Genomic DNA, 25,411 nt, shown 5'->3' with positions numbered 1-25,411 from the left:
GGAGCTGGCAACAAGAACGGGCGAGCAGGTGCCCACTTTGTCTTTTGCTGACTTCATAAAAATTACTTTGTCGTCGAAAAAACCAGCTCAAATCCGATATGTGCAGAACCACTGCACGCTCACAGTCACACAGTCCCAGTTACTGTGTTTGCTGCACAATGCACAGAGATTTGAATCAGTGTTACAATCATCTACTTGACTCGAGATCGTTGTCATGTTACTTGTACAGTGCTGGCAACTGAAATCCGACCCCTGAGCGGTGCGGTGCGCTCACATCGCAAAGACCCACCACGGGATGGTAACACTACGAAACAGAGACCGCCAGAATGTGAACCCACCGCTCAGAGGTCGGATTTCAGTTTCCAGCACTGTACTTTTGTAGCACCGCACTGTAATACTAATAATATTAATAGCATCAAGAGTATGTACCCCCCCCCCCCCCCCCGGGAGTATGTACATTTACGTGTATGAAAGTGATGGAAAAATAGGAGTCCCTGACATGTACATGTATCACAAAATCTGCCAAATCACAGTGTTCGGCCATGTCCGACCGTTTCCAGAAGTGGCAGGACATTGTGTCAGAGCAATTTCGAAATCTTATCGTGTTCCCTGGCACTGTACTTACAAGAACTCAACCGATACTACACCCAGGAGTGGTTTCACATATTGGTCATGTGACCAAAGTGCTTGGGTTTGACGCTGCGTCCAGTTTCAAATTTGCCGCAGTGTGACCGAGGCCTTAGTAGTATATTCAGCTGCCGAGCATTCCACCAATCGTGTTCACATAATAACTATAAGCACATTCACTTACGATAGTTTGGCTCACTCTTCCTCTATTTATTTTATTAGGAAGAAGATCAGTTTGCTTGGATATAGCAAACCTTTCATCATGCACCATGCTGCCTAGTGACTCTTGAACTTTACAGTCAGAAACCTACAGCTGCACTCACTGAAATCCAACAGAAAAGTGAAAAACTGACGCCCAGGACCAGTTCCGATTTCATCACTGCATGTGAACATGTGTACGTCCTGCAGCATTCATGCCACTCCCAGGGCGTCAAGGGCCGTGCAAGTAGACGGCTCCATGCACTTTAGGTCGGATTTCATCGAGCATAACTGTACAACAGCCTAACTACCAGCATATAGCATTAGAGAACAGCCACGCAGGCATGCAGCATAGCTCACTTCTTCCGTTAGTCGTTTCTTGGTCTTCTCCAGCTTGGCGTTGGCGTTGGCCAGTTCGTCCTGCTGCGTCTGCAGAGACTCCATTTCTCTCTGCGACTTCTTGCGGTAGTTCTCCAGCTCCTCGTTGTCCAGGGATAGTTGGTCACGATCCCGACGTGTATCAGCAAGCTGCACATAAACACACACAGGTAGAAGTACAGAGCACCGAGCAGAGAGCATGACTTGAATGAGCACTGTTGCCAATAGCAGAGAGGTTTCGGAGTGAGCCATTGGAGAATTGCCCAAGAACCAACCCAAGAATATTGCACAGACTGAGAGCAAACAAACAAAGAGAGAGAGAGAGAGAGAGAGAGAGAGAGAGAGAGAGAGAGAAAGAGGGAGAGAGAGAGAGAGAGAGAGAGAGAGAGAGAGAGAGAGACGGAGAGAGAGAGACAGCAGGCATGCCTAGGTATCCGAACTATATGTACCTGAGTGTTGGCATTGCTCAACTGCTTCTGCATCTCTTCGCGGGCATTTTGCTCCTCCTCCAGCTGATCATTGAGAGTTACTACTTCAGCCTGTGAGGCCTTTAGCTTGTGTGTGACAGCAGAGAGACTAGCTGCATCTTCCATCGTTGACTCCTGAACAATGAGAATTAAAAACAACAGCAAGGAAAGACAAGAATGCAGCACAATACCATTTTCAGCTCCGAATACATTTTTTTGTCCCTCAGCTATCCCTTGGCAATATTGTTTCGAATACGGATATACAGCGCATTTATCATACTGGCATTTGAAAGTAGGTGGCAGGTGGTGGTACTGGCCATAAACCTGTGGTTAGAATCATGCACTGGTGAAATGCTGTCGAGGACAGGTTGGAAACCGTTGCATAGCCCGAATACACAAGAAAAACAACATGGGTTTAGGAGTATCATCCACGTCTGCAAAGACTTTCAAATACCAGATATCTATTAGTAGTAGGTGCACGGGCCACCAATCGTGTCCAGAGCTGTACATAGCGTGTGACTTGCGAGTCAAGGACGTGGCGTGATCCAGAAGCCAGATTTAAACCAGGCCCGAATGTACCTTGTCACATAGTGCTCAAACTGACAAGTCAGTGAGCTCTGCATAATGCAATCAGCAAAGGCACTACCCCACATGTGAGTTCCAGTGTACTTGTGCATGCTATCCCCACCCACAGCAGTTGGAAGCTAAGCTTACCCTGAGCTCATTGAGCTGGGATTCCAGCGCATGCTTGCCGCGCTCCAGGCTAGACACCTTAGACTCCAGATCCACCAAGTGAGCATTGCTACCTTCAAGGTCAGACTGAAGACAAGAACACGAGAACAAAAAACAAAGACGTCCATATCAACTGAGGAGAGGGCATGAAAGTTTACTTGTGAAATGTTTCAAAAAAATAATGTCAGTGCTGAAGAAACTGAAATTTGTGGTCTCTCTCAGAATTAGACGTCCACTTCAGCAATTACCCAGCCCATTATCAGGTTCATCACACAGTACACGTTAAAAGACAACACTCTCAACAAACGTTTTAGCGTTACGAGTAGGTGAGGTCTGACGCAAAGTGCAGCTGTTCATAAAGAGATGTGCTTGAATCCTGCTTGTACATGTAGTTGTACAAATGACACTCTGGGTGTTGGTGTACTCTTGGTGACACACATCTACTAGTAACTACCCAACGCTGACCTGAAGTTTGGTCTTTGTGGCAGTGAGCTCGTCCAGTTTCCTGTTCTTCTCACTGTTGACGTTGGACAACTCCATGTTAGCCTGTTCCAGGTTACGACGACGACGGTCGGACTCAATGCGAGCCGCCTTCTCGCTCTCCAGCTCGGACACCAGGTCACGGTTCTCATGCACTAGGCGATTCTTCTCCTTCTCCAGGTTGGAATTGGCCTAGAGTTGAACAGACAACAAACAAACATACGCACAAACAGGCACACACATAGACAGACAGACAGACAGACACACACACACACACACACACACACACACACACACACACACACACACACACACACACACACACACACAGAGGACAGGTAGGGTAGTTCAGTTCATGTACCAGTATAGCTGTAAACCGGGAAATATTTGGGGTATGGAATCGTTTGCGATTTTCGCTATGGGTGTGGAACCGCAAAAATAAGCTGACACAAAACGTTGACATGTAGGAAAGTAACTAAAGAAATTGACTCCAATCGCAAACCTTTCCAGGTGCAAATCCGTGTGTGTGTGCTCGCAAATTACTTACTAAAACAGGCATGTTTCCCTGTTAACAGTATCAAGAATATCCCTGTTAACAGTATCAAGAATATTTCGTCTTTGTTCACCCAAAAGCCAATTTTCCTTGTGCACAGGATGTTTTCTAGGTCCGTATTGTCCACCAGAACACAGACAACAGACAGCATGACTTATTCTACTCAGCGTGTTCATGTATACCAAGACCATGTCGTATGCTTTCACCGCAAACTCCATTTCTCACTTTGAACAATGTCTGGTAGGTACGCAATGTTCACCAAACAACAGACAACAGGACTTACTCGACTCAGCTGATCAGCCTCCTCCTGCAGACGCTGGATCTGAGAATTGAGCCTCTCCTTGAGCTCGGACAACGCGGCATCGTGCATACGAGTGCCCTCCGTACCTGCAGTTTCAGACTGGCTACCTCTCCTTCACGCTTGCGACGCACTTCCTCCATGGCGATCGTGCCACTCACTTGCTCCTCAAGCTCATTCTGAAGATTCTCCAGTTCCTGTGGGGGGGGGGGGGGTGTAGAGTGAGCACGTGTGTGTGTGTGTGTGTGTGTGTGTGTGTGTGTGTGCGTGCGTGTGTGTGTGTGTGTGTGTGTGTGTGTGTGTTTGCGAGAGACATGGAGACAGAGATAGAGGCAGAACGTGAAGGAAAGTTATAAAAGAAGCATCACACGAGGCATGCGACACAACGTTCAGGAAGTCATTGATGATCGTCAATTTAGCTAGTTGCAATGAATTAACTCATTTAATGCCAAAGACGTACATATACATATACGTCATGAAAAATAACGCCCAGGCGCTGAGGACGTATATGTACGTCTTTTTCAATGCCAAATAAGGAGTGCAGAGCCTGGTTGCCATGACATGTAGTCTTAAATGGGTGAAAGAGGAGAAGTGAACGTACCGATTCCAGCTGCTTGCTCTTCTTATCAGCGTCTCCTCTGGCGGGACGTTCCATGTCCAAATCTTCGTTCAAGACGGCGATCTGACCTTCTAGCTCACGATGCTTCTTTTCCAGCTGCGCCTTGGCGGTACTCTCCTCTTCAAGCCTACAGATACCCGACACGCATGCACACCACACACACACACACACACACCACACACACACACACACACACACCACACACACACACACACACACACACACACACACACACACACCACACACACACACACACACACACACACACACACAAACGCGCGCACGCACACGCACACGCACACGCACACACACAGTGTACAGCACCTTGCAATACAGCAGGACAAGTTAAAGACAACGTGCTGATTTGGCATGACGAGAAAAGGAACAGAGCACCCTATATGGACATAACCGGGCTTTGACAGCTGATGATTTACGCTACAGAGAAGATTCTAATGGTGATAGATATCAAGAGACACCACTGGTGTTCATGCTCACCGCTGGTTTGTGGAGGATAGCTCTCCTTCAAGGCGAGCAACAGTGGACTCCAGTTCTTGGATCTTCATCAGCGCTGCAAACAGCTTCTCCTGCAGCTCACGTGCTTCAGCATCCACCTTCTTCTTCTGCTTCTCCAACTCTTTGCGGTTCTACAACGCGAGGAACGGGAGAGAAGGACGGGGGAGAAAGATTATCATACTTTCCGGAGTATAAGCCGCAGTCAGATTATTTCTTGCCACGAAATACAGACATCTACCCTTTTCATCACCGTTAATTCGATCGTCGGAGTATGAGCTGCACTCCCCCCCCCCCCCCTTTGGGTGAATATGGAGTGTTCGAAGGGCGGCTTATACTCCGGAAAAATATGGTACATAGCTGCAAAGAATGGACTCGGATGGAGAGCAAAGGATTAATTTATAGAAAAGAAAATGGACCAAGGAACTACAAGCTATAATGTCCACTACCACCACCAGTTACTAAACAATCAGCTCGTGCGATAACTTGTAGTTCCTTGGTCCATTTTCTTTTCTATAGCTGCAAAGGTAAAGGCTTAAATAGAGATTTGCATATATGCAGGTGGTTGCAGTGGTTCAGTTCAGCATGCTGACAAGTCACCTGTGAGCAATGCTACCAGTAGGCAACATGATGTGGCTGAATAGTGTAGTGGGTCATGCTGAGCAGATACATACATCACTGAGCAGTGGCCAGCAAACAAAAGAGAACAGAGCCAGAAACACACACACACACACACACACACACACACACACACACACACACACACACACACACACAAACAAACGCACATACACACACACCCACACACAAACATACATACAGACACGTAGATTACACATACAAACACACGCACACACACGCACACACACACACACACACATATAATAGGGAGGTTTAGTCCCACGTAATCCGTGGGTACTTTACGTGTGTGTATCACGTGATACTCAGTGACCCACGTACAGACGTTTTCTGATTCACGACATACCGTGTATGGAGGCTCACCCGCGTTCCGCCAGAACGTGGGTGAAAATCAGAATGTAGCGCATTGTGCGAGCTGTGAGGGTGCTCAGCAGCAGAAGTTTCCGAAGCATGAAATCAAAATATTGGATGAGCTTCTTAGGCCCGGGTAGATTCGTCTTTGATCAGGTTTGGGCCTTTCGCTTCATGCTTTTGTTTGTTCCGTGTGACTAAACACAACATTGCAACGTAGTTGCCCTTCACCCACTTTACGTGGATCACCCACGTACGCGTTTCCGTTACGTGGGAACTAAACCTCCCTAGTATGCACACACATACACACACACACACACACACACACACACACACACTTGCAGGCTGAATGTACCTTTTCTTCGGTGCCCAGGCGACTCTCCAGGTCAGCTATCATGGTCTCATTCTTAGCCTTGGACTTGGCCAGGGTCTTGACGCGATCACTCTCGTCATCCAACGCCTGTGTGGTCTCCTTGACCCGCTCTTCCAGTTGCTTACGCTCCTTTTGAAGCTGTCAAACACACAGCAAACAAAGCAAAGAACAACTGAACCATGAACATCACAAGAATCAGTGTCATTGTTACCATTGCCAGCAGGAAAAACAATGTCAAGTTTTCTTTCGATAGGAATGGTGTTGAGTGTGAATAGAGATAAACGCAGTTATCCATGTGTCTTTGATTGACAGCTTCAAGAACATGAAGAGCAACAGTTTACCCTGCAACACAAGTGAAACAATCATGCACTGAGGATAATGCAGGAAGAGAAAGGAAGACCTCAGGGAGAGAGGAGAGAGGAAGAGGAGGAGGAGGAGGAGGAGGAGGAGGAAGAAAAGGAGGAAGAAAAGGAGGAGGAGGAGGAGGAGGAGGAGGAGGAGGAGGAGGAGGAGGAGGAGGAGGAGGAGGAGGAAGAAAAGGAGGAGGAGGAGGAAGAAGAAAAGAAGGAGGAGGAGGAGGAGGAGGAGGAGGAGGAGGAAGAAAAGGAGGAGGAGGAAGAGGAGGAGGAGAGCCACCACAGGACAGGTCCATATAAGAGGTATACCTTGTTGACTTGGTCTTCCTGGCGTTCAGTCATCTCATCCAGGCCCTTGACCTTAGCTTCTAGTGCAACATTCGCCAACACCAGCTTCTGGGCCTTTCCGGACTCTTCTGCCAGCCTACGCAACAAAGAAGAGAGAGAGAGAGAGAGAGAGAGAGAGAGAGAGAGAGAGAGAGAGAGAGAGAGAGAGAGAGAGAGAGAGAGAGAGAGAGAGAGAGAGAGAGAGAGAGAGAGAGAGAGAGAGAGAGAGAGAGAGAGAGAGAGAGAGAGAGAGAGAGAGAGAGAGAGAGAGAGAGAGAGAGAGAGAGAGAGAGAGAGAGAGAGAGAGAGAGAGAGAGAGAGAGAGAGAGAGAGAGAGAGAGAGAGAGAGAGAGAGAGAGAGAGAGAGAGAGAGAGCGAGAGAGAGAGGAGAGAGAGAGAGAGAGAGAGAGAGAGAGAGAGAGAGAGAGAGAGAGAGAAAGAGAAAGAGAGAGAGAGAGAGAGAGAGAGAGAGAGAGACAGAGAGACAGAGAGAGAGAGACAGAGAGAGACAGAGAGAGACAGAGAGAGAGAGACAGAGAGAGAGAGAGAGTTTTAGTTGTCAATCACTGCTCATGTCGCAGGCATTGTGGCATAGCAATGTAACTACGAGACATAACAAGACCCTGGTCAGTCTCTGTACATTGACACACATGTACTGTAAAGTCTTGTATAAAAGCCGCACTTGAATAGAAGCCGTCCTCGAATAGAAGCCGCAATTTTGGGCCCATCAAATCACACATAAGCATGGTTTTAGTGTTGACATACATAGAAATACCTGTCTTGTATAGAAGCCTGTCTCATATAGAAGCCTGCAAAATTTCACCAAGAATGTCATAGAAGCCGCGGCTTTTATACAAAACTTTACGGTAGTGCTCGTCACGGGTGCCAAAAGTCAATAATAATAACCACCACAACAGAGTGTGTGTTCCACGAGGCAAGGCAGCTGACAGGCAGCTGACAGGCGGCTGACAGGCGAGAAAACCCGTTTTTCCCATTTTTCAGCTTACTGTTCTTCCATGACGGTGATCTTTTCCTGCAGCTTCTTCTGCTCTGCAGACAGGTCCTTGCTGCGGTCCTCTTCCTCGTCCAGACGCATCTCAGTGTCGTGAAGTGCCTCTTCCAGGTTACCGCAGCACTGCAGCAACTCTGAGCGTGCCTGGAGCAGCACAGAGCGGGAGAGAAGTCAGTACACGAGCGGGTAATTAAACGTGGCGCGGGTCTTACAATTCAACGAGGACAATGCAAAAAAAATAATGTTAAACTGTCCACCTGTCCTCCCCCAGTCCCTGTGCTCTTGGCCCACATTCAACATGCACACCCGCACCTACACCTGTCTTGTGCGTGTCAATTTTGCTGTGCAACATGGCATGCCTTTGATCATACTACTAGTACATGATTACCTGTGTACACAACAATAGCAGTGTACATGTAATGTGATACAGTACTGTCGGGTAGCGCTGAAGAACAGACCAAGCTAGAATTTTACCCTGGCACAGCATAGCAATGTATACACGGTGACTCAACTGTGCATACACTGTAATACATGAAAACAAGAACAGTCCACGCTAGCAGGCTGACCCGTAGTTATTCGGCGACCAACCGACCGACTGACTGACAGTCCGGTACTGACCTCTTCAGCTTCGTTAAGCATGTCCTGTTCAGAGGTGAGTTGTTCATTGAGTTTGCTCTTCTCCATTGTCAGTGTATCCACTAAGTTACGCAGATTGTCCACGTCCCGGTCGCTCCGGGCCAGTTTGTCATTGACCGTCTTCAGCTCGACCTCGATGGCGCGGAGCTCGTCGTCCTGATGAGTCACATTTAGCAATGGCTTCACCTGCACTCATACACACACAGACGAGGAAAAATGAGTATCACACATACACATTACCACAGCCACCACGAGCACACCCACGAATGAACACACAATCAAATGATTTTACCACTTGGTTTGATATTAGCCAGAATAACAATTAGCATGTTACAACATCACCAGCATGCACACGCAGATGTCCACACAGACGTGCACAGACGTACACACACACACACGTCCTGTACTGAACACTGCCATTTCCAGTCATGTCGTCTCCCGTGTGAGTGGCCGACCGACATGGAGAGGTTGGCTGAGGTACTATTTCGCCGTGATGCCTTAGCAAGATCTCCTGGACTTGTCCTGGCAGTTGTTCAGCTGGAACCCCCGGAGCTCACAAGTATGCACACACCACACATACACACACGCACATACACACACACACACACACACACATTCTACTACTACTACTACTATTATTGACTGCTGCCAGAAATGGCCACGCCGCTCCCCAAAGGGAGGTACTGTCAGAGAGGTTAGGGGGGAGGAAGGCAATGCTCCAAGTGGCGTTCCAGATCTTGCCGCCTCCGGAACCGTCGGTTGTGGCAAACTTGGCAGTGAAACTTGAATTGTTGGCGTTCAGCCACAGTAGGGCGCTTTGAACAGGTTCCACAACGGTGACGCTTGAGACCCGCAGCCGATTTAAATGAACGTTGACAGTTGGTCCAGGAACAACAAGAGCACACACACACACACACACACACACACACACACACACGCACACACGCACACACACACACGAGAATATCTCACCTTAGTGTACAGTCTCCACCATGGCCAGCGACGCAGAATGAGGTAGGCTCTGCAGTTCCTCTGCACAACGTGAATAGCCTCACTCTGCTGTACTAACTTCTGATAGTTACTGGAGAAAGATACACAATACACACAAGAGCAGCACAGACAAAAAAGTCACACTATGATCATCACAGCTATCGCCACAACCAAGAGTCCATAACCCCAAGAGTGTGCAACTCTCTACATGGGGATCCGGTCGGCGGAATTCCAACATTACGTCAAAAATGACGTACATGTTCGTTGCGCTTGTACTACTCCCTGGTCCCAAGCACCGCGGAATGCGGAGTTTTGTACAGATGTGCCTCAGCGGCATGACGTAATGTTGGAATTCCGCCGCGCGGCGGGGGGCCTACAGCAGCCAGACCCCAGTTGCACATTCTTGGTCTTATGGACTCTTTGGTGCAATGCTAACACTGTATCAGAGGTATGCCGTGGCAGAAACAGTTCACTCCTTACAAAGAAGGCTCGGTATATATCCAAAATCATGTACACAGAACCTGTGGTTCACATACACAGACACACGCACACACACACACATGCACACACACATACACACACACACACACACACACACACACACACACATGCACGCACGCACGCAGGCACACTTGCACACACACACACACACACACAAACGCACACAGCAGCAGCCGCCCATGCGTACGTTTCAAGTCTCTACGAGATGTCAGCGGGTGTGGCAAGTGGGGTTTGAGAATAGACATCGCAGATGTGATGTCTCTGCTCAAACCCCACTTGCCTCATCCCCCGACCTCTCGTAGGGACAGAGACTTGAAACATACGCATGTGCACAGTGGAACAACATGACCAAAGTCATGTGGCCCATAGAAGCAGGTGTTGAGTGGAGTTGTAACCAATATGGGTACCACGTACAGTGAAACATAGATGCAGGGGTTGAGTGGAGTTGTAACCAATATGGGTATCACGTACAATGAAACATAGATGCAGGGGTTGAGTGGAGTTGTAACCAATATGAGTAGCACGTACAGTGAAACATAGATGCAGGGGTTGAGTGGAGTTGTAACCAATATGGGTATCACGTACAGTGAAACATAGATGCAGGGGTTGAGTGGAGTTGTAACCAATATGGGTACCACGTACAGTGAAACATAGATGCAGGGGTTGAGTGGAGTTGTAACCAATATGGGTATCACGTACAATGAAACATAGATGCAGGGGTTGAGTGGAGTTGTAACCAATATGAGTAGCACGTACAGTGAAACATAGATGCAGGGGTTGAGTGGAGTTGTAACCAATATGGGTACCACGTACAGTGAAACATAGATGCAGGGGTTGAGTGGAGTTGTAACCAATATGGGTATCACGTACAGTGAAACATAGATGCAGGGGTTGAGTGGAGTTGTAACCAATATGGGTATCACGTACAGTGACCCATAGATGCAGGGGTTGAGTGGAGTTGTAACCAATATGAGTAGCACGTACAATGAAACATAGATGCAGAGGTTGAGTGGAGTTGTAACCAATATGGGTACCACGAACAGTGAAACCTGGCTAAGATGACTGCTCAAGGGGCCTTCAAAAGGGCGGTCTCCATATCCAGGGTCATTTGACTGGAAATAGCATCCCTTGGTCCTGGTTGCAGTGGTCTTCTGGGACAGGTGGTCACCTTATCGGAGCAGTCATGTGACAGATTTCACTGTACATGTGTGGTCATGTGACAGGTTTTACTGTACATGTGTGGTCATGTGACAGGTTTTACTGTACATGTGTGGTCGTGTGACAGATTTCACTGTACATGTGTGGTCATGTGACAGGTTTTACTGTACATGTGTGGTCATGTGACAGGTTTTACTGTACATGTGTGGTCATGTGACAGATTTCACTGTACATGTGTGGTCATGTGACAGGTTTTACTGTACATGTGTGGTCATGTGACAGGTTTCACTGTACATGTGTGGTCATGTGACAGGTTTTACTGTACATGTGTGGTCATGTGACAGATGTGAAAACACTGTCTACGTGCATGTGTGTGAGAAAACAGAGGTCAGCAGTTTTCACTTGCCACTGGCATACTGGCTCTATGGGCACCCTGTAAGAAGACCTTAGGGTCTGTTGGGAATGCACAAGTAAAATTTATTAAAAAAATGCAGTACAATCAGACCTTGCTTATCCAGTCCTCTGTTATCCGGATCCCTCACCATCCGGAAGAAAATCGCTGGTTACCGATTTGCAGCATATGTCACGCACACATACAGTATGTGTGTTCGATTATCCGGTTCCCTCGCCTATCAGGATATTTTGTGGAACACGGATGTGTGCGGTTAAGCGAGGTCAGACTGTATAACAATACAATAGTAGCTTGGCGTTAGCGGGGGCCCACACTTACATGCGGCTGAGAGTTCCTCTGATGCGTGCCTGCATGGCAGTGAGGATGATACTAAGCTTGTTTTCCCTGTCCTCCTCCAGCTTGGCTAGCACACCGGCGCGGAAGAACACCTTGCTGTTACCCACGCGGTACTGATCCTCGTGCAGCTCCAGTGCTTCCAGCTGCACAGCAGAACAGAACGCAACAGCACAATGCTAAGTAAACCCATGTTTTTTATTATTATTTTCTCGACCCACCCCCTCAACTTTGCTATCGGTCCTCTTTTGACAAATTGTTGTGTTCACCACTGTTGAGGCTTCCACTGGAAAATAAAAAGAATGCTACTTTTCCAGTACATCAGAATCTCCAGGATAAAGAATAACCCACGCCGACTAGATCCATCTGCTGGCACTACTCAAAGTGCGCATTTCTGTCGTGCATTATGGTGGTATTATGGTAAGGCCAAAACTAAAAATAAGCTTGTTTCGGGTCGGCATTTTGAATCATTAGAGAGGTTCCGCATAACAATTACGTTAGTAAAAAACGTAGTCGATCTACGGAAAGTCTTACGCAAACTGCATGCGCATCTGTGTTCCGTCATCCGGTGCTTTCAAATCACGTAGCTGCCCTTGGCGACTCTGAATGCAGCAGTGTACGATCGAATCGACCTGGGGAGAGAGTCGTAAATTTGTCCCTAAAAAAAATAGAGATTCCCGGGCCCTCCCGCACCAAAATCGAGCCAAAGCCAATTTTTTTTAACAGTTCATATACTGTACGGTACTTATCATGTGAGTAGATTTGTGACGTGGAGTCACACAAACCAACGGGCTTGTACGACTCACTGATGTACAGATCAGGGCCATTGTTGGCCGAAATACAGAAAAATTGAATGGGTAAACCGCGTACCTGTTTTCTGTAAAAAAGGTAATAAAAATTACCGGAAAATACTGTAAAAAAAGTTCAGCATGGCCGGCCCATGGCATGGCATGCATACATTGGAAAAAAACAAAAAATAAAAAATTCGCCCGCCTGCACCAATTTCACATGGGTCCTGCCCGGGAATGACGATTTTATTTTGGTCTCGCCTTACGTAGCGCCTACGTTATCAGAGCCCTATCTACGTACTCTCTGTAGACAACTTTCCGTAAGTAGAGTGCAAACTCGCGAATTCACGAGTTTTTCCCGCCCACTAACGTAAAGTTGCTCAACATTACATAGTGCGGACAGAACCTCTCTATTGTCTACTGGCTAGGTTTGTCGTGCATCCAATGTCATAATAACGAGGGTAGACCTGTATTTGATATGTATGTTTGGTCAGAACAACAATTGACGTGAGCGGACAGTAATATGAGTTTCTACATGTACAATAAATCCTTGACTCACCATCATCACAGCCGACCGCCGTCCCTCCATCAAGCCCTTCCGTATCAGGTTGGGCGTGAGCAGCTCGTAACGCTAACGGAACTCCTGGAACGGGACACGACTAGGGAAGCCCTGGCGGCAGATACGTATGCCCTCCAGCACTCCGTTGCATCGCAGCTGCTCCAGGATCAACGGCGGCACAATCTTGCCGGACTGCGTGGACAGGAATACACGGGTGCACGTGCACACACGAACAGGTAAGGGTGAAGTTAAGAATACACGTGCACACTCACACAGGGACAGACAGACACGGATGCAGTTTGTCAAAACATTGATCATCCAAACGATGATGTGAATCGTCACGGTCGCAGCTCATCGCAGGTGTCGCATGCAGCGCATCACATAGCAATAAGTGGCATTCAGAATGAGGCGCCTACAGACAAGTGCCCATTTCGTCCTTACCTTGTTCTCGTGATTGGGAATGATACAGCGCACAAAGTTAGGATTGGTGTTTCGAAGTGTCTCCATTAGGCGCTGGAGTTGTTCCTACATGACAGAGGACAAGCGCAAACAAGATTGCAAATGTCATTGAACCAACACACAGACACAAGAACAAGATCAGCGGTGTGTACCCTGTAGATGTGTTGCCCAACGTCTCACCACTTCAGACACAGGCGATAGGATGAAGAAAACTACAATAGTCATGTCATCCACCCCAAGTACATATGAACATTCGTGACAAGGGAAGCACTAAAAGCCACTACATGCCTCGCTACTTTTCTTTTCTTTTTATTCTCCATTTATTTCCCCTGTTTGGTATTCTATCAGTCTCTCTTCATTTTGTACATTTTGTACATTAAATTTTTTTTTTTAATTCGACGGGTTCACGTACCGGGCAGGTCAAGAACAAGGAGTCGTACAACTCCCTGGTCAAGAACATTTAACCCGTCTGAAAAGCGCTTTTAAAAATGTATGATGCAAACCCTGTGTGAATGGATGGTGGGCCGTTTTCAAGAGAAAATTGAGAGGTGTGACTTCTTGGGTTCCCTTTACTTATAAGTTATACAGTCAGATCTGGCTTATCCGGTCCTTTTTTATCCGGATCCCTCGCCATCCGCTAGATAATAGCTGGTTACATATTTACAGCACACGTGATACATCTAACATAAACAGTGTTCAGTTAACCGGTTCCCTCGCCTATCCGGATATGTTTTGTGGAAAACGGACGTGTGCGGTTAAGCGAGGTCTGACTGTATGCCAATGGTCACAATATGACCTGTATATGTGCATCAGTATAGATTTCTGAAGTAAAAACAAGATTTGAGTGAGAATCAGCTATAAACCACTGACACACCCAGACAGAGCGGAGTAAAACTGAGAGTTCTAAGTTCTTCTAGCGTACCTTGTAGAGCTGTACGACAGTGCGGAACATGCCCTTGCGAGGCCGTGTACACGCCGCATCATCATCGCCCATGTTAGCAATACTGGTGATGTTTGCTGTAACATATATGCATACAAACGTACACAGACCATGAACACACACATACACGCACACACACACACACATACACGCGCGCATGAGCGCACATACACACACACAATCACCACCACAAGGGCACGCACACACACACCGACGCACATCCACCCACGCATGAACACACATTCAAATAATGTTGCTACTTGGTTTGATAATGGCCAGAATACCAATTACCATGGTAACAACAACTGGTAATAGGTGTCACAGTTCTAATTGAGCAAGTCTCTCATGGGTAGGTTGTCAAGCTGCTCACCCGAAAGAACTGAAGAATTCTATAGCCATGACATGACGATTGTCATTCTCAAAGCAAAACCAACAATTAGTCGGCCAATGCTAGAATGACAGTGCTTTATGCTGGCAAAAGCAGTAGCTAAATAAACACAGAGTCCAGCACCAACTGCAATAGCACGACTACCACCATCACGGCCACAGGTATAACAGCAGTCAGGGGCGTACGCCGCTCGCCTCCAGGAGTGGTTCCCATGCCAACTGATGAACCAACATTACACACAATTGAAGTGCCGTTTTTCGTACCCCACAGAATTTCTGCATATTCTCCTCAGACTGGGTGAAATTGACATCCACGAGCTGCTGGACGATGTCATTGCTACGCATTTATGATTTTAAAAAGACTGAACGTTTCCCCGTTTTATGGATGTTTTGTTCAGCATGACGATTGCATGCAGTCTTGAAAGCTGCCTAAGTTTCGAATCATCTGGAGCAAACATCACACAGGGCAAGCAGAAGACACCATTGCATGCCTGTCAAAAGACTATCCAGGGTAACTCCTCCAACAAGGATAGTTGAAAGTGGCGCTGTTTGCCATCCATCTGGACACGCACAGGAAATGAAATCCTTCGCCTGCGGTGGCGCACAATGATTGTCGATGACGGAAATCTTTTCCGTGTCCAGCAAATTTCGGGGGACTGGATTCCACTGTGGACGTTGACTTTCAGAATCTCCCTTCCAACACACTCCCATGTCATTGAAGTAAGTTTTGGATGATCCAGCAGCTTCCAACAACGGTCGCTCTACAGCTTCGCCGATCATTTCTTCCTCAGCGCTGCTCGTTGCATGCATACTTCACTTGCAAGTCAGGTGCGTCTGCATTCTCAACTACCGCTTGACCTTCGCCACTAGCACTGGCTACACGCTTTGCCTTCAGCTCAAAATAGCTCTGAATAGAGCGCTGGCCCTTTGGATGTCGACGCTTCATTTTTCTTTTCCACAAAGCGAAAGCATCGTCAAAACACGACCAAGTTTGTCAAAACAAACTCCAAAAGAAAATTCGACTCTGGGGTCGAGGAATCCGGCGATGTAACTAGACTACCGGTACCGGTAGCGACTTTGTTGAACCCATGGCCCAGTTCAGTACGCTGTGTCACACTCCCAGCACCACTTTCACACCTGCCCTGGGCTAGTCATCGTCCTCGGACCGTCAGGCGGACTCCAGACATGCACTGCATGCACTTGCACTGTGAGTCTGTGAGCGCTATACTATTACTAGCGCTGGGCCTGGATCAAACAATTCTCTGTACCCATATCGAATTTTTTTTACTGGTTCCTGGGCATCCCGTGAACCGCCCTATGTACGCCCCTGGCAGTGATGCGAGGCAAACCAATTCCAGCGAAACCACATCTGCATGCTCTTAACCCCACATCAGCAGCAACATTGACGATACAAGACATGCAGCTAGACAGCATTATCACCAATAGCAGTATCATCACCAGTGAAAGCATCCCAAGCTCGAGTATCAGCAACTTACAGGTGTCCTTCCATAGGTTGGCACAGAATGGATCAGCACAGTTCTGCAGTAGGGGCACGATATTGTCATTGAGTGGATCCATGTTCTTGGTCAGCCAGCTCTCAGCCACGTATTGCACTTTGCCAGCATAATGATTCACGGTGAAGTCAGTCTTGCTGCGGAAATCTGGCTTGGACATCTTGTCGTGCTTCTTCTGCTTCTGTAGAAGCTTCTCGACAAACGTCCTGTCAGTGGCTTTGGGGAACCAGCATTCCTCGTCCAGCAGAGATAGCACTCCCATTAGCTGCAAGACAAAGAGAGAGAGAGAGAGAGAGAGAGAGAGAGAGAGAGAGAGAAAGTGTAAGTGCGCACTATTCCACGATATAAGCTACAACAGGTTCTACTGCACAACAAAGTTCAAATCCCCTGGATAGAAAAAATCAAACAGTACTCCACACCAGGAAACAGGAACCGCTCCTTCAAGACCGACAGTTCAAGTCCAAGATATCAAAGGGAATTATGCCTGATACTGTGCTATTTACTACTTCACAACGTACATGCCAGGCATGCTCTGTTTTAAAAGTTATCAAATGTGACACCCCCACCCCCACCCCTACACACACTCACACATATACACACGACAGCCACTGGATATAAATCTCCACCTTACAAACTGTTCCCAGGGTCTCATACCTTCTCAATGAGATCAATGCAAGGCTGCAGATCCAATCCAAAGTCAATGAAGTTCAACTCAATACCCTCCAAACGGTACTCTTCCTGAGAACACACAAGCAAAAACAGGGAAAGAGGAAAAGGTGTAAAGCATTAGAGATAACTCATCGGTAGCGTCCCTAGAACAAAAGTGGATGAGCGCCAAACAACAACTGTACACACACTCACAATGGCATAACCACTCGGTATCAATAATTATTTACAAAACAGCAAGAATGTGTGAAGCCACAATGCTAGGCAGCATGTACACATAAGAGAAAACGTGCAACGTGCAAATAGTACAGGGCGTGCAGTGGGCGTGCAGTGGGCGTGCAGGTTTGCTGGTGTGGACGCGTTGCAGTGCAATCAAATTGTGCCATAAGTGAAATGAGTGTGTCTTTGTGGTCCACTTCACAACAATAACACACACAGAAGTCTCTGCTGTGAGCACGGTGGCTCGGCAATGGCTTTATTATTGATATTATTATATTTCCTTCCTGATATATTTCTTTTTTCTTTTTTTTTCTTTTTGAATAATTGTACGCATAGGGCCTGATATCATAAGGATAATAGCACAAGTTACTGCTGCTACTGTAGTCGCACAGCAAAACACACAGAAAACGACAAAATGTTACAATGAATGTAACAACACCCGTCCAAGCTAAAGAACCAACATCCCTGCCCCAGGACGGCATCTCGAAACCCCCACACACTCACCACACGGTCATCATCCAGCTTCAGTTCAATCACTGTATTCTGCCCCTGCAGACTCAACCCCCCTGTCACTAGCCATACAATCTGAAGCTGTATGTAACCATACAAGCTGTATGTAACCATACAATGGCCAACGACGCACACACCACCCCTACGTTTTTAACTAAAAAAGAAAAGCAGTCGTATCTGCAACAGCCACATGGCCAATAAGAAAAACCAATACGATAATATCGATAAACACACACCCAGAAGTCAGGGGTGGGAGGGTGGGATACAAACTGCACCAACGAAAAGCCACTGCGAAGTGACAGGAATGCGGTCCAGCACAACATTTTTGCGGACGCAAAAAGTTGTGGGGAAATCCCAAAATCGGTGCGATTTTGCATGAGCCCAAATGTTCAGGTTACCCACAAAGACACAAGCTTTCCAACTCTCTTTGGCCGTTGGAAAGCGTACCACGGAGGACAGTACACCTTGATCTGGACAAAATCTCTGCGTGGATCAGTGTGATTCCTGAGGCATACACAGAGATAAGCATGGTCTCTCTCTTTCTTTCTCTCTTTGTCACTGCCTCTGTCTCTGTCTCTCTGTCTCTCTCTGTCTCTCTCTGTCTCTCTTTCTCTCTCTACTAACCTGTTCCAGAATGAACATGGTATGGTTGAAAAGCTGCCGCAGCTTCTCGTTCGTGAAGTTGACACACATTTGCTCAAAGGAGTTCACCTGTGCAGGAAAAATCAATATTGACACGTATGCGCACGTACATTTACACACATACACACACACACACACACACACACACACACACACACACAGCGACTTTGTTGATAACTATAAGAAGGTGGTTTGATCGCCACACTGCAGCTCACGCTTGTTAGTGAAGTGTGAAAACAAATCGGCAACTAAAGCGTGAGCACGAGGGTAGCAACCTTGTCACGAGCATTGGGACATAAAACTCCCCAGCATGCAGTACAATGCAATGCCCGTTGTGTCCAACAGGTTTGTATACACTCTGTACAGACTACACCCTTGTTCAGCTGTCCATAGGAAAGAGTTTTACAAAATCCGTTGATTCCCAAACCTGCTGGGAGTGCTCAATGGCATTAACAGAGCTAAAAAATAGCAAGAAATATGAATAAATACTATACTACTACTTTGAAGTACTACTATTACTAAGCTTGGTATGCGGGTGTGACGTGCTGCTGCTCATCAGATTCGGTCCATGCGATTCTCGTGTTTTTACTTGTAGTTTTGTTATTTTGTCTGCCATTTTTGAATTCGTAAACCAAACGGACTCAACTATCCAGTGATCAGGTACTGGTGTGGTGGGGCGAGGTTTTGTTGGTGATGCTGCTGTCAGTGGTGGCGGCGTGCATGTGCTCGTGCTTGCGGGCGATGGCCCGCGTTTTCTCCCATGCCGCAAGTTTGTCTTGCGTTTGTGTTTTGCATTTGGACTTCCTGCCAGGCTTGGAAGGCTTGCATTTCAAACAGTTTGTCCCACTGTGTGGCTCCCGGTCTTTGAGCGGTGGAGCTCCAGAGAATTTTGGGCCCCTGGCAGTAGCAGTGCATTCCATGGCCCTTGAAATCGAGCGACGATCTAAAAATAATTGCACCCACGTCGAGAAAGAAACCATGCGTAGCGCGTGGGCAACCCAAGAAGATCGCTCGAGCGGCGGCACAGTCGAAGGCAAGGCCAGTCCAAGCTCTAAACTCTATCAAATGACCTGGCAAACACCCATGGTTTCGGTTGACCTTGCCCGTTTGAGATGGAAGTCGAGCGAAATTGCAAACATACGACTAGGCCAGGTCGCGTAAAAAATGAAAAAGATTAAAATTTGGCCGCCATATTGAATGAACGCGCGTCGCATGCATGGGACAGCCGTGGGTAGAGGCGACGGTTTCAAATAGGACATAGGTTGCAAACTGGAACGGACTCAATATTCACTTTCTCTCTTGGTATTTTGATTAGAAAACATATGTCACAGTGAGACTACGATGTGTTATACTCCGAGCCAAAATTTCATGGCTCTGCGATGACCAGAAGCGCAATAACAAGCAGGTGAGTTTTTGACTTGTTGCTTCGCACTGCGACTTGAGTTTTACGACTTTCGAAAAATCAGCTTCTTTTACCAGGTAAACAGCGGCTCGCCTCTCGCCAATATAGCACCGCATACCAATCAAAACTAATGGAAGCACACACAAGGCTTATTGGTGCTCTGTACTGGCCGTCGTGGAGCGATAGCAATTACCTAATTTCAGAACTCAGAGTGAATTTGACGTGCACTCCAAAACCTTTCCGGTTTGGAGCCACCTCTGATTTGAAGCGAAAAATTGGGAAACTTGGAGGCAATGGGTCAACACAAAGGAGTGGCTCAGTTCGATTGACTCTGGCCTCAGAGCAAACTTCAACATGCCAGTTTCCTTCCACAAACATATTTCGAGTGAACAATCAACGCTGATGATCGGTTTGGGTCTATACAAATTTGGCTGTCAAGCCGTTCCGGTATTGAACCGTCGCCTCTACCGCGTAAGGAGACCATAGGTCTGTGGGGACTGCCCTAGAGAAATATGAATAAATCCTATACTACTTTATGCTGACCTTTCATACAAACTTCCAGTCAACTGTCCCATCATGCAGGTGGTTTATATTGGGCATATAAACCTCATACCTCATACAAACCCCATATAGACCACCAGCATACAAACTCCTTTTTAGAAACAGGAAGAAGTTGACTGTCAGTTTGTATGAAGGTCAGCATAAGTATAATACATCCCACTATAGTCTGTTTCAAAAAGATTTACAATCAGGTTTGGGTCTTAAAATGTATGAAGATAATGGAAATTTGGACAACAAAGTACATAGAATGGCTTGTTAGGACACGGCAAATTGTTCTGTGAAGGTTTCGGAACAATTGGAGCAACCGTTAAGGAGTTAGAATTTCGGCCAGATTTCCGGCCTTTTCCCATGGTTTACAATTTGCCCAGGTAGCCAGTATCGATTGTTTATCAAAACCCACGATTTATCCTTTCCTTTTTGGCCTTGTGGTTATGAATGCTGTCTGCTGACCATGAAGTTGTGAGTTCAAATCCCAACCTCTCCTCAAGTCAAACTTTTTTTCATTGTTTTGGTGATCAAGCTGGTACAAGACAAAGAAGATGGCTGCACTAAACGACTTGTTGTTGGAGCTCGCGCTTCCTGCCGAACTGACTGACACTTGACTGGCTCACGCCATGTGAACACACCCACAACACTGCAATGGTGTGAGTGAATTATAATGGAAGTCATCGCGCTGTAGCTTTTTGAGATTTATTTTCGTATTTCAAGATCGCCAATTTATTTGAATTTAGCAGTCAACGCCGCGCCGCCTTCTATCAGAGTTCACAAGCGTCTGCTTTTCTCAAAATGTCGTCGAAGTCACACGGATAGCTTTGCCAAGTCATGGGCTTGGGAATGAGTCCGTGTCGATGTCGTTTTCGTCATACGGTGAGTAAATTGCATCGCAGCTCAAAGAAACTATTTTGGTCACAAAACGAATTGGGACTCATGCCGCTCGTCAACATTTACAACACTTTCGTTTCGACATGTCCTCTCTGACTCCATTATCGATACGAGGAAGAACTCGTTTGTTAACATGTTGTAAACCAGACGTACATGACTGTATCAACGTGAGTGAGTTGTCATTTTTCCTGCTTTCGCGCGGAATATTTCTTCGAGTTCACAGTGAGTTTTTCCAGGCAGCGCTCAAGTGCTCATACGGTAAGACGCCAAACTCCGCGGGCGATCGCCAGGATTGCAAATCTTTTTGAAACGGACTGTAGTGGTAGTATGTGGGTTTATACTTCACGTACAAGCGTACTGTTGGGTTGTATCATATACATACTGTCGCATCGCAGTTTGCTATGCAATTCTTCTGAGGTGCAAAGCAACTTCAGAAATGTGTCGCAGATAACTGCGATGCATGTTGATTTTTCACTGCAGCGAATGATGTACAGTGTGCATTTCAGGTGTGTCTCTTAGGGATGAGATTGATGCGCAAAACTAGACTTCGAAAGTGCTTATCTACGTATTTTTGGCACCAGATTAGGTTTGCGACAACTGTAGGTGTTGAAGAAAATAACTATGCAACATTTTCGAATTGCCATTGAAGTTTGATTTTGCATAGCAAAGGTGCTATGCAAAAAATTGAAAGTAAAATATTCCCTGACCCATATAGGGCAGAGCCTGTAATACCGTAGAATCCCGCGGATAAGCCCACCCGCGTATAAGCCCATGCCCGCGCATAAGCCCAGGGAAAGTTCGAACATCACAAGGCTTCGTCGTACAAGCCCATGGGCCTAAATTGTACCATGAGTCCATAAATCATGGACTCTTGGTCCTACCATGTACATGTATGATGATTGTACATGTACGTAGTACGACATGTTTAGGGTTTTTTTTTCGGTTTTTTGTACATTTCAACACAATCATCGGTTGTTTTTGTTTGCACAGTGGCTTTCAGCAATGTACTTCTCACTTCATTGGCACTTTTCAATAGCACAATGTTGGTGTCAGCGTATAAGCCCATGCCCGCGTATAAGCCCATGTTCTCGTATAAGCCCACCGAAATGTCCTTGTGAAACAGATAAGCCCATGGGCTTATCCGCGGGATTCTACGGTAGTCTAATACCATTAACTTTCGTACTGCACATTGTGATTGTTGACAAGCAGCGCGCGGTGGATCATTAGGGAGGTTCCGGAGTACGATTTTTCGTGCCAAAATCCGTGGAGGCTCTACGGATTTTTTATACGTCGTTTTCGAGCAGTGAAAAGTTCCGGGGTACGGAACTTATGTGTTTGCCGTCATTGCCTAGGTTACGATCGCAAACACGTCACATTCCCGCGCTATGCCTTTTTATTTTGAAAATTTGTACCGAAATCAAAACTTCCCGCGAAAAATCGATGTTTCTCGTACCAAATTTGTACGCGAAAAATCTTTCTGCACCTGATGACGCAAAATCTCCATACGAAGCATGGTTCGTATGAAAGCCAGTCCACACGGATTCTCGTGCCGAAAAATCGTATGGAGCACGCCTGGAAAAAATCCGTAGCGCCCATACGGATTTTGGCACGGAAAATCGTACCCCGGAACCTCTCTAATATCAAACAAAGAAGTGGGTCACGATGAGTACTTACTGGGGATAATTGCGCGGCTTTGTCCGGGTCTCTCTGCATACTGGAGAACGAGCGCCCGGAACAGAATGTTGTCGAAGGCAAACCCATTGGCCGGCAAGACAGCAATGATTATGTACACAGGTTAGTGGTCGTCGAGCTGTGACTCCGTGGCAAAATCCGTCCACGTCCGCTACGGAATGCCGAATGGTTCGACCGAGTACCCACCACTACACCACAGTGCTCGTAGTTCGGCAAAATAATTATCCTTTCCACCATTCATTCACGACGAAATGTTTCGGCATCTGGCTCGCGGAAAAAATACTAGTAGTAGTAGTGCGAAGCTCACAAGCACTCACAGCCCCGTTCACTGCACACTTACATCAGGTGCTCGCTGAATGCAGTAAAAAGAGGGAAGAATAAACTGATGCTTGAGCATCATCGCTAACGACTATTCTAGCTTCCCTATTTTCTGACAAGATCAATAAACTTCAATGATTATGTGAGAAAAGCAAGAACTGTTTCCCATTTTTTGTGCCTGTCACCAGGTCACGGGTATCACTAGAGCATGCCCCCCCCCCCCTCCCCCAGAGCCCTGCCACTGAGATCTAACTATCTTACACAGTTACAGTCATCCTGCCCTGCATTCCTGCCATCCTGGTCATGATAGCAGGAGTACATGACATTGTACTAAAACAGATCTAGATCTACATGATAATACGGAATATTTTCATCCTGCATTCATATCAGTCATGTCACATGATGTGTATTTGTGTCATATCATTATGTATGCAGGATGAAAATATTATTGCACATCGGTACTACACCACTGCCACTGGCACTGCACTCTCTCTACAGACTACAGACTACAGTAGCAATATAGCGTCATCCGGCTCGGTGCTAAACCTTGACGCTGCCCTGAACTGAAGGTGCAGGGGATGACCATGTCATACTCTATGGGAATGGGTGGGTGGGAACTCACGCTGGGAAACCCTTCCGTGCCAAATAGCACGTGTAAAGGTATAATATTTATTATTATAATTGTTGCAAATTCAGCACGGGGGGGGGGGGGGATTATCCTTCCTCACACGTAACGTTATGTGCATAGCATAATACACATGATATACAACGTCACACACACGTACGCACACACACACACACACGCACGTACGCACACACAACACACACACGTGTGCTTGCACACATCATGTCCAGTGACAACTGTCAATCTCAAAAATCATTAAAAGCACAAGCTGAAACACATACTCACAGCAGTCACAGGTCACCAAGGGCCTTAGATTTACAACAACAACAACAACAAAAAACTGATACAAATGTACGGAAGAAGAACAGGTAAAAGCGCGACACAAGCACTTGAAATAGCACATCCTATAGGTCCTCTCACTCACAACTAGCCAACAACAGCACTGAAATTCATGAAAACCTACTTTACACGATAACCACGGCAGTAAAACAAAATAAGAAAAAAGTTTTGATCTACACGGAGCGTTGGGGCTGCTCGCGACAACGTCACAAGTGAACTCAGAGGCATTATCACTCTTCTGCTGCTCACACATTACATGGCTCTGCCTGCGATCGGGACACAAGAAAACAAATAATTATCACCAACGAAAAGGTACAACCAGGAGAGAGCAGGAACAAGAAAGCACTGCAGCAAATATTCTGTAAAAAACGAAAAAGAGGAAGGGAAAGGAATTTTAAAAAACAGATGAAAAGCTAAAGCGGGCAAGGGCAGTGCAGGGTAGAATACTTTTGCCAAGTGTTCGGGTACGCGAGTGTGCATAGCTGTGAGAACATGCAGTCTGATACAGCCCAGGTTGGCAAAGGGCGCAAGCATCGACCTGCTTGAACCACTGTAGTAGCACAATGAAAAACCTTTCAAAAGTTTTAGAACACTTACACAAGCACACACGTGCACGCGAACAAACACACACACACACACACACACACACACACACGCTGATAGAAGCAAAGAGACTCAAAACGCACCGGGGGCCGATGCTAGACATACTCAAGGCGATAAAATAAATTAAAAACAGCTGGCAAGCGCAAAAAAACAAGAACTGCAGAAGTAAAGAAGTACAGAAAAGAGTCCTAGTGTCAAAATGAGACGACAGGATGAAGGAAAGCTGAAGCATTGCAACTCTTGGCGTTCATCTCAACCAACAAGCATACGGCAGGGCGTGATGAGAAATGCGAAGGGCAGACCGCTCCGCAACAGCAGTGCATGGCGGGGAGGGAGGGGGGGGGGGGTGCCGTGC

At 46.8% G+C, this 25,411-nt stretch overlaps 2 protein-coding genes across 2 annotated transcripts in view; both read right to left on the bottom strand.

The window, feature by feature from the left end:
• The window catches only part of LOC135824544 (myosin-11-like), a 62,250-nt gene that overhangs the window by 3,906 nt on the left and 32,933 nt on the right, over positions 1–25,411 (bottom strand). The window contains exon 20 of the mRNA XM_065337278.1: positions 1,186–1,353. Within this exon, the coding sequence (XP_065193350.1) occupies positions 1,186–1,353 (168 nt within the window). The remainder of the gene's footprint in view (positions 1–1,185; positions 1,354–25,411) is intronic.
• Positions 2,935–23,610, bottom strand: LOC135824553 (myosin heavy chain, non-muscle-like). The gene is given in 17 exon segments (XM_065337285.1): positions 2,935–3,074; positions 3,719–3,930; positions 4,335–4,479; positions 4,848–4,996; positions 6,208–6,363; positions 6,891–7,005; positions 7,916–8,064; positions 8,539–8,742; positions 9,529–9,637; positions 11,936–12,096; positions 13,298–13,489; positions 13,739–13,822; positions 14,679–14,773; positions 16,580–16,862; positions 17,252–17,335; positions 18,617–18,703; positions 23,154–23,610. Coding segments are annotated over 16 exon segments (2,307 nt in total). The 5' UTR covers positions 23,241–23,610; the 3' UTR covers positions 2,935–3,074; positions 3,719–3,723.

Source organism: Sycon ciliatum, chromosome 9 (genome assembly GCF_964019385.1).
Source record: "Sycon ciliatum chromosome 9, ocSycCili1.1, whole genome shotgun sequence".
NCBI classification, from domain to species: Eukaryota; Metazoa; Porifera; class Calcarea; order Leucosolenida; family Sycettidae; genus Sycon; species Sycon ciliatum.
This window is presented reverse-complemented; position numbering and strand designations above follow the sequence as displayed.